The 13975-nt window shown below is 39.1% G+C and overlaps 1 protein-coding gene across 2 annotated transcripts in view; it reads left to right on the top strand.

The window, feature by feature from the left end:
* The window catches only part of LOC114523993 (RIMS-binding protein 2-like), a 55360-nt gene extending 52637 nt beyond the window's left edge, over window positions 1–2723 (top strand). For both annotated transcript variants that reach the window (XM_028545083.1, XM_028545082.1), the window contains 4 exons: window positions 343–687; window positions 927–998; window positions 1573–1704; window positions 1912–2723. In XM_028545083.1, the coding sequence (XP_028400884.1) occupies window positions 343–687; window positions 927–998; window positions 1573–1704; window positions 1912–2028 (666 nt within the window). In that variant the 3' untranslated portion in view covers window positions 2029–2723. The remainder of the gene's footprint in view (window positions 1–342; window positions 688–926; window positions 999–1572; window positions 1705–1911) is intronic.
* The last annotated feature ends 11252 nt before the right edge of the window (window positions 2724–13975 follow it).

Here is a 13975-nt window from a genome sequence, read left to right as displayed (position 1 = left end):
CTCGAGGATTAAATCCGTGTATTTAGGATATTCTGATAAACATTGAACATACTCATGAACTAGACACTCAAAAATGAAACAAAAACAAATTATTGAAGGACAGAAAAACGTTAAAATATAAACTTTGGGATGTAATATAAATTATAGTATATAGTATATATGTATATATAGTATATAGTATATATATAGCATATATGTATATATAGTCGCTAAATAGTATATAATATGTATATTATGTAATATATAGTATATGTGCTATTAGTATATATGCAGCCTCTTTCAAAGAAGTTGGCTCTGAATGTCATCTGAGAACAATCTTTGTAATGTTTTTCTTTGTCTCAGGTGATTGGCGATGTGGACGATGATGGTTTTCTCTGGGGTGAATGTAAACTCAAGCAAGGATTGGTTCCATCAAATATGGTCTCCGAAGTCGATATCAACGAAGCAGAAGACTTGTTTAACGAAGATACCAATGACGTCAGATTGCAAAATGAGCTGAATTCACATGACCAAGTCAATGGGGAACTGGACGTCGATATTATTTCGCAGAATCTTGGAGAGACTGGAACTAGTGGTGACAGGTTGTCGTTTTGGGAGAATTTGGAAAGTGATGATTTGGGACCAAGAAAGATGAAAGCTCTGTATGATTATGATCCATTGAGCGATTCTCCTAACGTCGACAGTGAGGTATGAAGTTTAAATTGTACCAGTTTGAATTTATACACCCAAAAGAAAAGAGATGTGATGCATTTTTAAAATAATAATTTAGCTGTTTTATTACGCCAAATTCTTGGTATTTAACAAAGAAAATAATTAGCTCTATACATTTTGCGAGAAAAAAATTATCTTGCTGCAATTTGTCTGTAATCTCGAATGCAAAGAAATCTTGTTTTTTTTTATAATTGAATTGTCATGGAATATTATAGGTTGAATTGAAGTTCAAGTCCGGGGAAATTATTTTCGTTTTTGGTGAGATCCACGACGACGGTTTCTTCGATGTAAGTTGGGCCTTTCCTGTTTGAGTCTTTGGAGATGTCCTTTTGATTGGCATTTGTAATTTTCAAGTAGAAACATTTTTCACATTTGTGCGCAGGAATTGTCTCTAGTCACCTTTCTTAGTTCTTTTCTTTTGACGATAAGCGAACGAATGGAATGATTCAATTCTTCCTGAGCACGTGCATGTTTACATTCCTTCAAAATTTAACCAGAAATATGCTAATCTATTTTAATCGCTGGAAGTTGTCTTGAATCATGTACTTTCTGCATCAATCTACATAGCTCATGGGCTTGATGAATCTTTTAACACAGTGATGCGTGCATGTTTTCTGTAAAATGCCCAAAATTCCGAGTATTTCGGCTTGACTATTCGAGGGAAAGATCCCTTATAGTAGCAATGTAAAAAGTGAAGTTGCGGATATTTATCTGTAAAAACTCTTTTTTTGGGTGCATTATTCTCACAATTTAAAGCCAAAATACTGGGGATTTTGCCGACCATTGTCTCCACAGAACACAAAATCCATCTGCACGCGGTAATATTTGTTTGTAAAGACACAATTCTGGTTTCTAATTTAGGGCGAATTAAATGGTATTCGAGGTCTTGTTCCCTCAAATTTCTTGAAGCCCGTTGAAGAGATAAACCATGTTGAATTGCTTGCAAATGAAAAAACCTCAGATTCGAAGACAAAATCACCCTCAAATGCACAGGTTTGAGATTGTCATTTGTCAATCATTTACAAGACGCCAGTTCAAAATTATCTTTGTATTATACTGATATGTTGAATTCTGCTTTTTTTAATTTCCTGCTCTTAACAAATTCTGACATCAAAACTCTAACACAGAGTTTGATCAACGCTTGCTCCATCGATTTCCGCTTTTCTGGTCAGTGGAGATTACTCGTCTACTTCATTTTAGGAACAGTCACTGAACAACCTCAACCATAGTCCCACTGAAGATGGCGGAATTCCTCACAAGAAAAGGAAGAATATTTTCTCCAAGGGAAAGAAAATGTTTAAGAAAGCTTTCAAGTAGAAAAAGTCACAGGATACACTTCCGTTGGTAAAGTGTGCGCGTATAAATGATGTAGTCAATTGAAAGACACCAAATTGCTGTTAGAGAAGGTTTAAAACGTATATTTTAATCAAAGTATAACCGGTGAGCGAAGTAACCTCGATACTTTTTAATGTGTTTTTTAACTAGTTGTTATATACTGCTTCTTACGTTCCCTGCAAAAATCTATAGCAATTATACTTAGAAAACATATAAAAACGTTCTGGAAACTGGATTCATCGCTAAGTATAGCTAATATTTATGGCAAAAATACAAGTTGGTGGCATATAACAATATGGCAACTAATATTGAATGTATTCTTTAAATTATCAGAATTTTACCCGTAGTATAGACCTGTTTAAACCCAGCACGCCTTATTCAAACCTCCGAGCCCTCGTTAAACTACAAATCACTTTTAGCTTTCGTATATATATTTAATGCCAGGTTTAAGTTATGTAAATAACAACTGTACAGATAGTGTATAAAGAAATGCTAATCTGACAACTTCGCCATGTAAATTACTTCATAAACTGGCGTACTTCCAAAATATATCAGCAAATCGTTTAGCCAACGCCACTACGGTTAAAAATATGCGATGTTCACCACGATTTTTCATCGAACTCAGTATTTTCTTGTTTTTTTTAAATTGTTCAAAAAAGATTTGATTTAAACAGTTATAGGAGCCTGAACAATTTTATTTCAAGTAATTCACGATAATGTGGTAAAGGTGGATTACTTTTCTTCGATACAAAACTGCACATTATTTATCCTAAAATATTCTATGTAATATATTTATATTGCTGTAAAATGTTCTTGTATTAATTACTGTAGAGCTTATCGTTATATATATACATTCACAGATTTTAACTTATTTTCTAGATACTGTATGATAATATTATTATAACAGAGATTTTAATTGCAAATAATTTATCTAAGTACTAATTGAAATAATTACTTTATTGTTTTATAGTGAAAATAAAATTAAATCGATATTTAGCCTAAAGTTCTTATCAGCTAGGATAAATATTTTGCGTGGAAGAATTGAGTCAAAATCTCAAAATCTACGAAATTTTATGCTTTCTTTCAAAATATTTAATCTAACGTGTTTTTGCAACGTGTTAAAAAAATGCCGGATTTCAATTTTACCCTTTTTGTATTCTTGAATTGAAATTCCTTCTACTTCACCGTTTTTGCACCTCAAAATTCGTGTTTATTTTTTATGTAAATGTTCGTTCATATGGAAACCAAATGCTTATATACAGGAATATAATAATTTATCCTACTCGTTAATGCATATTTTACGGAATATTTTTGGCGTAAAAACCTCGAGTCTTCTTCATAAATAGAAGGGCTATACTTATGTATGATCAATTTCGTATATTTTGTCGCCATTTGCGTTTATAAAATATAATTAACTTTGTCCCACATTAATTGTAGCTTGTCAGCAATAAGCAGCTGAATAAACAGAGCTTTGATAGCACTCCACACATGAAATTCTTCTGGCAAGAGCAAATAAAGCTGCTACAATCATCTAGTTGTGGACGAAGATATCACCCACAAATTATTCGGTTTGCTCTATCTGTTCACAGCAAATCACCTGCTGCCTATAGGGAGCTTAGGGAAAGTGGTTCCTTGGTATCACCAAGTGAAAGAGTTTTGAGAGATTACAAAAATTTTTTCTCTCCAAAAGCTGGGGTGAATGCAGACAACCTGGAATCTTTGCAAAACAAGGTGAAATCGTTTAGCGGAATTTAACACTATTTCGTACTGGTCATGGACGAGATGAAGATACAGTCAAATCTTGTATATGACAAGCATTCTGGCAATCTGATTGGGTTTATTGATCTTGGTGATCCTGTGACCAATTATGCCTGCCTGGAGAAGGAGGATAGCGTTGCCACCCATGAATTGGCATTTCTTGTAAGAGGTTTGGCCACTGATATGAAGCATATCATTGCCTATTATTTTACAGGAAATGTCACTTCATACGAGCCAATGCCCATTTTCTGGAAAGTTGTGTCAACACTGGAGCTCTCACTGGATCTTTGGGTGATTGGTCTTGTCAATGACGGTGCTTCACCAAATCGGAAATTATTTAATCTCCATAGCAACTTTTTACATGAGTATAAATCCAACGTCACACACAAATGGTAAATGCTAACAGATATTAATTTCAGTTCATACATGATTGTAATATTCATGAAGGACATGCAAATCAATTTCCAATCTAATCTAAAATTAATTATGCAATTCTGTGTGGCTTCTATGAGAAGATTGAAAGCTATTTTCCAATTTTTGGATGTGAATATAATGAAAAATATAAATATTTTTTGCTCTGAAACTATAATATGGTGATGAACTCAATGTGTCCTAACCTTCCCTTTTACATGGAGTTTTAATGTTGTAGAATGTGCATTGCATGGATAGATTCAAGAACAAGGCTTTTCACTCCGGCGCCAGTGACGGAGTTGAAAATTCGCCCCGGTTTTTTGGTTTTTTTTTATTATTTTTCGTCTGTAACGGCCAGCCTCGTACCCAGACGCTTTAATAGTAAAAATAATGTTGCATTCAGTTATAGTATAGAGGTCAGCTAAAAAAACACGAGCGCGCGGGGGTACTTGCGGTGGCTTCCTCGCCAAAAAAAACCACCCCAAGCACCCTGCGCGCTTGCTTTTTTCAGCTGACCTCTATATAAGACCTGAATGCAAGGTTATATATTTTACTATTAAAGCGTCTGGGTACGAGGCTGTGATTTTTTTGTCCTTTGATGCGCAACATATCCACCGCCTCCCTTTGAAGTTTGCCGGCTATCCAAACCATGTGGTCATGTAAAGTATGCATGTCATAAAGTATGGGCAAACTTTGTCTCAGGTTAGTCTCAGGTCATGTATAAAGACTTTAAAGTTTAAATATTTCGAACTGCGCTGGTATTCTTAAAAGTAATTTGCAACATTTTTATGCATGTTCCATTGGTTTTCTATGTAACAATTTGGAACATATAATAATCTAATATCATGTATTTCTGACAGCATAAGGTTGAAATAGCTATGAAATTATCGAAGTGATTCTTTTTGTACAAGCCAAATGAAATGAATGGCATATAGAATGAAACTCTAGCAAATCCACCTTATGGATATATCAATTTTATGACACAAATTTTGGGAATCTTATTCAGTTAAAGGCAATTAAGTTTTCATATGTATGTATAATTGCCAATCTAGGTCATTACTGAGTGATACATACTAACACAATAACAGGGAAATTGGGTGTTCCTTTATGTAAGATACTCCAATATTATCTTGCAATATTGCAATTTTTGCAATGTTGCAATTTTTATCTGTACATATGTGTATAATTGCTCTGACAGTTTTGCAACCCTTTTTCCATGCACTGATTAGTTACTTGAAGATAAATAAGCTCCAATTTGAGCTTCAGGATATTTGATGAGCTACTTTTTTGCTGGCCAGTAAAACTTTTTTTAAATCTCACTTAAAGTGCAATTTTTGAATTGCATCTGTTGCAACTTTGGAGCAACTAACAAGTCTTAATTGTGATGCATGACACAAGAGGATGAAAACACGACCTTTGTTCACCTGCTAACTAACAGTAGATTAAGTATGTACTCCTCCATTGTTGGGAAAACTATTCTGCTTTTAGATAGATGAACATATTAAAAGCAGGATTCATCTCAGCAAGACTGCTTTTAAGAACTGAAGTACGTTCGGGTATTTTGGTGCATCCTTTTCTGTGTGACATTGGCATTGGATGCTTAATAGAGGGGCACACTTGATGTACCACTATGATGGGAAGTTTTTGAACACAAGCCAGCCCAGAAAGCATGCCTCTGATCTGTAGGCTGGGGTACAAATAATCACCCACTCACCTATCCCTTACTGCTACTGCATCTTGATATATTCATAGCAGCTGGCAAATTTTGTTGTTTTCTGGCTACAGAATAGTGTTATAAGCAGATACGAATTGTCAATGATTTGTTTTCACATACGTGTTTGGCTTTATTCAGTTGGTTAACCACATCATGCCCAAAGATTTCTATAAATATATTTTTTTCATTCACCCTTCCCTTGTGTTCAGTTGTACCCAACACAAGACATGATTGGGCAATGAAGGATTCATGGACACTAGTAGCAAGAGCATAGTAAAATGAGTGAACCTGTGATTAAAGTTTTGCTCATATATATCATGCTCAGCCTTGTCCAATAATTGTTTAAAAGTCGAAATACCAATGATTTTGTTTGTAATGTTTTTTAGAAAGTGAAAGGATTGTCAGCATCCCAAAATTCCGAGTCAGATATTGACAATGTCGCCGAGGAAAGGATAAAGAAACTAAAAATGAGGAATTCTGAGCTCGTTGCCATTGCGAGAAAGTTGGAAGAGAAAGCTAAACACCTGCAAGAAGAAAAGGATCCCCCTGGATTTGTTGGAGGTAATTATGATGTCACAGCAACGCCAGATGATTTATTTGAATTTGTTCCGAGAGCCAGAGGTGCACCGACGTTTTGTTGATCTCAATCACGATCTAATTTTATCGGATCCAATTCACTCGTAGCCGTCGTAGCTAGGCTTACCACTTTGGTTTTTCGTAAAGATAGGACCACTTTAGGTCTTTTTCTTTACGAAAATCCAAAGTGGTAAAGCCTATATTAAGAAAACCCGAGGGCTTTTTTAAGTTCATTTTTCAGAAACTTCTGATGATTGATACATTTTAAACTCTCAGCTAGACAACTAATATCGATCCACTCCCGAAAAATTGGGATCGATCGAGTCTTTCCCATCTGATTCATATGAAAGCCGCAATCATATTACGAAACAATCAGCTTTTAAAAATTCCTTATAAATTATCAGTTTTATCTATAAATTAATTCGCGTTCCAGTTTTCTGACTTATTTCTGTATCTCCCTTGTTCTCAAAATCCAGCAAAACCGAAAATTTCCGACCATTTGCTGAATTTATGAATGAGTGACATCTCAATGGTGACACTCCTCACCCCGAGACATGCATTGCTGTCAAGAGAACGCAACTCAGTATAGGATTCGCCCATTTACTGAATTGGACCGCGTTTTCGTCGTAAAAGGGAGTTTAAAATGCTATATGATGTTATCTACGACGAGGACGTGCAACGTGAAAACAGTCGCTAGTGTTTTAGGCTATGTGCACACGAGCGTCGTTTTCGAGCGTTTTCAAAATCGTTTTTATCTAGTTTATCGCTGTGTTAAAACAACCCCTTTTTTGTATGATTCTATCCGCGGGATCGTCGGGGCCGTATGAGGGACAGCTCTGATAATATTAATACAACTTCCTTCTCTTTTCTTATATATTTATTTTGTTGTCGTGCCCCAGACCAAGTCATCAACCTTCTCTCTTAACCTTCTCTTTTAACCAGTGCAACCCGTGATGTTTTATACTCTAAACTATAGTGCGTTATTGTGCATTGTTCATTGTTCATTGTGCATAGTGCAAAGTGCAAAGTGTTGTCATTTCCATGTGTCCATCACGTGCGAAACCCTTGGGTGCATATAACAACAATTTCCCTTATATTACATATAGTTGTATTAATATTATCAGAGCTGTCCCTCATAGTACGGCCCCGACGATCCCGCGGATAGAATCATACAAAAAAGGGGTTGTTTTAACATTGGTGAAGGATGCGGGCACCGCTGATGATGATATAGCCAGAACATAAAAGACAAGCAGAATATAAGAGACAACAGCTATAAAGACAACAGCTATAAAGACAACAGCTATAAAGACAACAGCTATAAGAGAAAAAAAAACAGGTGCGACTTTGTTATACTCAAATTACAATAGCACGGAAAAGACAAAGAACCACATGTCGTGTCAATTTTCCTTTACTATATTATACATCAATTTTATTTGCGTATAAATGTCCGTTAATTGTTTATAGTGTGTTTTATGTTTACTACCTGTTGTGCTCGTCGTAATAAGTACTTAGTAATTTGCACTTTCTGCCACAATCACAAAAAATTTCATTGTGTCTTTTACCGGTCCTGTTACACGTAGTCGCGGTCGCGCTACAGACAACATACAGTCTGATTGTCCATCAAAAGCATTTGCACGCGGTCTGAATATGAGTTTGACGGAACATCCTGAGATTGCGAATAGTTTGTCTGAACTGTTAAAAGTGATTGAAAAGTCGGTACGGACAACTGAACAAAACAACGCTATCCTAGATGAAACACATCGTCTAGGCAAACAAAATCATGACGACTTGCTTCAGTTACATGAAAAACAACAGGCTCAACTAGCCACACTAAGTGCACAGAATACATTACACGTTGGCACTGCACTACAGCCAACACCTTTTCAGGGCAAATCCACTGATGACTTTGTAGCGTTTTTAAATCACTTTGAAAGATATGCAAATTTTTGTGGGTGGGATGACAATCACCGTCTACGCGCTTACCCCTTTATTTTCAGGGTAATGCTAGTTCTTGGTATTCTAGTATTGATAAAAATGAAATTAGATCGTATAAAAACTTAACTGATGCTCTTAAGACGCAGTTCAACAATCCAGCTGCGATCTGGCTTTTGCGTCAGCAATTGTCATCAAGAAAGCAGGGGTCAACAGAGCCGCTAACGAGCTATGCCGCGGATATCCGGCGATTGTATAAGCGCTTGGGTTTAAATGATAGCGATGGCATGCATTATTTTATCCAAGGTCTTCGCGACGAATTAAAAGCTCATGTTATACTTGGGCAACCCAAATCTCTAGCTGAGGCGGAAAATTTAGCAACCTTGAAGGAAGCTGTCTCAATTAGCACACCTAACACAGGGCAGCAAAAGCTCGAAAACCAACTGCAATCAATGGTAAAAAGTTTAGAGACGCTTGCAAATGCGCAGCAGGAGCAAGCACAACAGGTAGCCGCTTATAGTGTGCCTACTGGCCCAAAATTTTCTGGTTACCCACGGAACAGCAGTTATCAAAACGAATGGCGCAAACAAGCACCTGGCTCAAGGCACGACTCCGACCATATTGCCCAATTAGTTCGGGACGAAGTACGGCGCCAAACACGTTTTATGACACACATGCATAGACAAGCAAATTCGGGTGTACCTTCAACACGTAATCGTCGTACAACAGATGGTTTACCCATATGCAACAAATGCGATAAAATTGGCCACATAGCACGCAACTGTATCACCTCGCAACATCCAACGCCTCCTAGTCATCAGCATCAAAACTCAAGTCTCAGTAGAAATGCGCGCCCATTTTTTCCGCAACAGGCCCCTAGAGGTAACAATCCATTTCAACAGAACTCGGGAAACTAATTAACGCTTCCTTATTACGGGACGATAAGGAAGCATATTTTGTAAATAAACTTAGTGAATCAAAATGTTCCAAAATTAATAAAGATAATGTTAATATTAAGAATGCGCATGTTGTTCCAGTTGATACCTTAATTGAAATAGATAGTGATGAAGAGATTTTGGAGGAACCTGTTCGTGAAGAAAGCTCAGAATTTGTTAAAATACACCCTGATTTATCAGATATTGATTTTAGTTTTAGCGCAGACAAAAGTAGCGATGTATTGTACCAAGATATTGTTTCCGTAAACCGCATGAATGAACATTGTGAAACGCATAAAACAAATGAACAATTAGTAGACGAAGAATAGTTGCGAGGTGACCGCGTCACCAGATGTTTATGTTCCAGTTCCACAAAACCTTGATATTGGTTTTCAGAAATGTAATAAATTGCACGATGTAGCAAAAGTACCAGTCTGTGATAATCTTGTTGACTTATCTGATAATAGCGATGCGAAACTTGATACCTGTAATTACGAAACTGTCTTAAACACTGATTTAGAAGGACTTGTATATCCAGTTCCTGACTCCAGCACTAGTGACAATCCCAAACCGTCTAAAACGTTATCTAATATTAAGGTCAAATTTAAGACTTATAACAACTGTCCTTTTATCCCAGGTAAGGTAAACAATGTTCCTGTGTCATTCCTCTGTGACACTGGCGCAGCAATAACTACCATAAGTTCGGCATTATTTAAACGTGTGCCTGATCTCACTAAGCACCCTCCAAAGGCAACCAGGGTGAGTTCTATTAGAACAGTAAGCGGAGAAAGCATTTCAGTGGACGGTCTTGCACTTATACAAGTTCAGTTTGAGGAAAATGTGTACCCTTTCTACGCTCACATCATTGAACGTCTAAATTATGATGCGATCCTTGGGGCAGACTTTTTGTCCCACTACCAATCAGTGATAGACCTTGACACATGCATTTTGCGAATGCCACCTCCAACGGACACTCCGCCGCCTTTTCAAGAGTCTTCATTTTCAAGTTCGGTTCATGCTTACATGACCTGTATTTTGCCGCCATTTTCGGAATCAGTAATCCCAGCAAAGCTAGACATGCAGCCAAATTCGTTTTTTAACTGTAATTTAATGGGTCTCGTAGAATCTAATCCTATGTTAGCAGATCGATATAGCCTTTGCGGTGCAGCAGCAATAGTGGAAATATCTGAAAACACAACAATCCCATTTCGAGTCATTAATCCAACCTCACAACCGGTCACCATTTACCGCCGCACTAATTTAGGACAATTTACCATGTGCGACGAGCCTCCGGTCGTAGCTACTGTCGACCAATCAACTCAAAGTAAAGCAAGCGTCTCAACTTCGGAGCAAGCTGATCTTCCAATTGATCTTAACCATACTGACCTCACTGACGCACAGAAAAGCCAACTGTTCAAACTACTGCAAGCAAATCGTGACGTATTTGCAGTCACAGATGACGAACTAGGACAAACTTCACTCGTGCAACATCACATTGACACAGGTAATGCCTCTCCAGTTCGTCAACAACCCTACCGCGTTTCGCCGGCTGTACGCGATCGGATCGATGCACATGTTGAAAAAATGCTAAACCAAGGAACGATTCAACCATCCGTTAGCCCATGGGCAGCCCCAGTAGTGCTGGTTAAGAAGAAAGACGGTAGCGAACGTTTTTGTAAGTTGAACAGTGTCACTCGGCGTGACTCTCATCCAATTCCAAATGTACAGGATACTTTGGACTGCTTACATGGCACCGCCTACTTTTCTGCATGGACCTCCGGTCAGGGTATTGGCAGGTTGAGATGGACGAGGAATCCAAACCTAAAACAGCTTTTGCTACCCATGCTGGACTGTTCGAGTTTAGGAAAATGCCATTTGGCCTCGCCAACGCCCCTTCTACATTTCAGCGTCTGATGCACGCAGTTCTGCGCGGCCTCCAATATATGATTTGTCTTGTTACCTGGATGATATTATCAATCTTTTCCAGAACATTCGAAGACCACTTATTGCATCTCAATGATGTTTTCCAGCTCCGCGCTGCTAATGTTAAGCTCAAACCTAGCAAATGCTTGTTTGCGCGCCCAAGCGTCGAATATCTTGGACATTTAGTTTCTCGCGATGGCATTAGCCCTGATCCTGCTAAAATTGCGCAGTTAAAGAATTCCCTATTCCACGCTGTACTCGCGAAGTTCGTAGTTTTTTGGGTCTGGCTAATTATTACAGACGCTTCATAAAAATTTTGCTGCAATAGCCTCGCCGTTAAACCAGTTAACACACAAGCATGTTCGCTTTTCTTGGAATGACGCATGCCAAACAGCATTTACCAACCTGAAATCAGCTCTTACTAGCGCGCCTATTCTAGCTTATCCAAGTTTTTCGCCCCTTTGAGCTCCACACCGACGCCTCTTCAACCGGTATTGGCTATGCGCTGTGTCAAGTGCAAGAAGGGTTAAACCGCGCAATAGCATATGGCGGGCGTGATCTAAACCCTGCCGAACGTAATTACACTACCACCGAGCGTGAAGCTCTAGCGATTATAGAAGGCATAAAAAAATTCAGGAACTATCTTGACGACCGCAAATTCACAATCTACACAGATCATCATTCGCTGCGCTGGTTAATGTCCTTAAAGAATCCAAATGGTCGACTTGCGCGTTGGGCTCTTCTTATCCAACAATATAATTTTACTATCGTGCACAAACCAGGTAAGATGAACTCGGATGCTGATGCTCTTTCTCGTCGTCCTTATAAAATACCGCCGACCATAGTGCATATGATCTACCGGGCGTACCAATCGCACGAATTCGTCGTCTCCAACGCAGTGATGTAGAGCTTGCTGATCTCATTGCCTACTTAGAAAATGATCACCTCCCAGCGAACCAAAACCGCGCTCGTTCCCTTGTGTTGCACCGTGACACATTTTACCTGGACGAACATGACCTGCTCTTTTCGTTGTGGACTCCCAATAAACGTAGACGTCAAGACGTATGTTCTCGCTTAGTTATCCCTGATGCTCTGAAATCCGAGATTTTAATCTGGGCACATGATGATGTTACTGCAGGCCATCTGGGTACTCAAAAGACCTACGCCAAACTCCGCACTCGATACTACTGGCGCAACATGTACAGTGATATTGATCGGTGGTGTAAGACTTGTGTGGATTGCGCCATGAAAAAATCTCCTAAAACCGCCACAAGGCCCCTCTCTTACCAATTCCGGTAGAAAACGCCTTTGACCGGTTGGCTGTCGACTGCTTAGGACCATTCCCTGTTTCGAATACTGGTAACCGATACGTTGTTGTATTCACAGAATACTTGACACGCTGGCTTGAAGCATTTGCGGTCCCAAAAATCGATGCTCCGACTATCGCCAACCTTCTTGTGGACGAGATCTTGGCTAGGCATGGTGCACCGCGAACCCCTTCTGTCCGATCGCGGTACAAACTTCCTATCATCACTGGTTCGCTCCGTTTGCGACCTACTTAATACGAAAAAAGTCAACAAAACAGCATATCATCCTCAAACGGACGGCATGGTTGAGCGCTTTAATCACACCTTGTGCCAGTCAATATCCATGTACGTCAGCCGCAACCAGAAAGACTGGGACTTACATATCCCTGCTATCCTTTTCGGATATCGTGTTAGCCCTCACGACACAACTGGAGAAAGTCCCTTTTACCTCCTCTACGGTCGAGAAGCTAGACTACCTATGGACGTCACTCTCCTCCCTTCGCGTAACGAGACGAGATCCATACACGAGCATCGCGCGCGTATCGTCGAAGCAATCGAAGAAGCGCAGGAAATAGCTCGTACGAATATTCAACGCGCTCAGCAAGCCATGAAAACTGTATATGATCAGTCCGCTCGCGAACCGACCTTTGCAATCGGTGATAGAGTATGGGTGTACACGCCCAAAACCAAGAAAGGCTTGTCGCGAAAACTTATGCACCATTGGCACGGGCCATTCCGCATTGTCGCAAAATGCTCTCCAGTACACTTCAAACTAAGAACCTGTGATAACCGCCTCGTGTCCGTTACAGTACATGCCAACAGAATGAAACCGTACTATGACCCAGATTCACGTCCTCAAAACCCTCCCAATCAGGATGTGCCAACCGACCCACCAATTCCCGAGAACGAACTACCCCATCACAACCAGCAAAACGAAAACAATACCGCGCCACAGCAGTCTACGGACAATACAGCAGCTAAGGTGCATGAACCTGTTTATAATATTTCGAATTCTTAGCGAATTCTTAAAACACGCACTCGAAAAGGTAAGAAACAATTTTTCGTCAAATGGGAAGGTTACAGCCCTACACACAATTCATGGATTGATGAGACAGACATGGTCATGACAAACACTGAAAACACAGACTGTACCTCTAACTGACCGATAATTCATAGTTTTATGGTTTAGACTTTCGATTTCGTAGTCCCTGCGTTGTTTCTAATTACCATTTCGGCCGAAGCAGATGAAACAATGGACAATTTGACTACTGTTGTTCCCAACCCTCCTGCACACATTGTGCCTGTGGCTGAAGTCAAATTGCGTTTTATTTCGTACTTGCATGGAACTGTGCTTTGTTAACGTCAATGTTGAG

This window comes from Dendronephthya gigantea, unplaced genomic scaffold (genome assembly GCF_004324835.1).
Source record: "Dendronephthya gigantea isolate DGI-Jeju-01 unplaced genomic scaffold, DenGig_1.0 000029F, whole genome shotgun sequence".
Taxonomy (NCBI): Eukaryota; Metazoa; Cnidaria; class Anthozoa; order Malacalcyonacea; family Nephtheidae; genus Dendronephthya; species Dendronephthya gigantea.
Note: the sequence above shows the minus strand (reverse complement) of the source record. Positions and strands in the feature narration are given on the sequence as shown.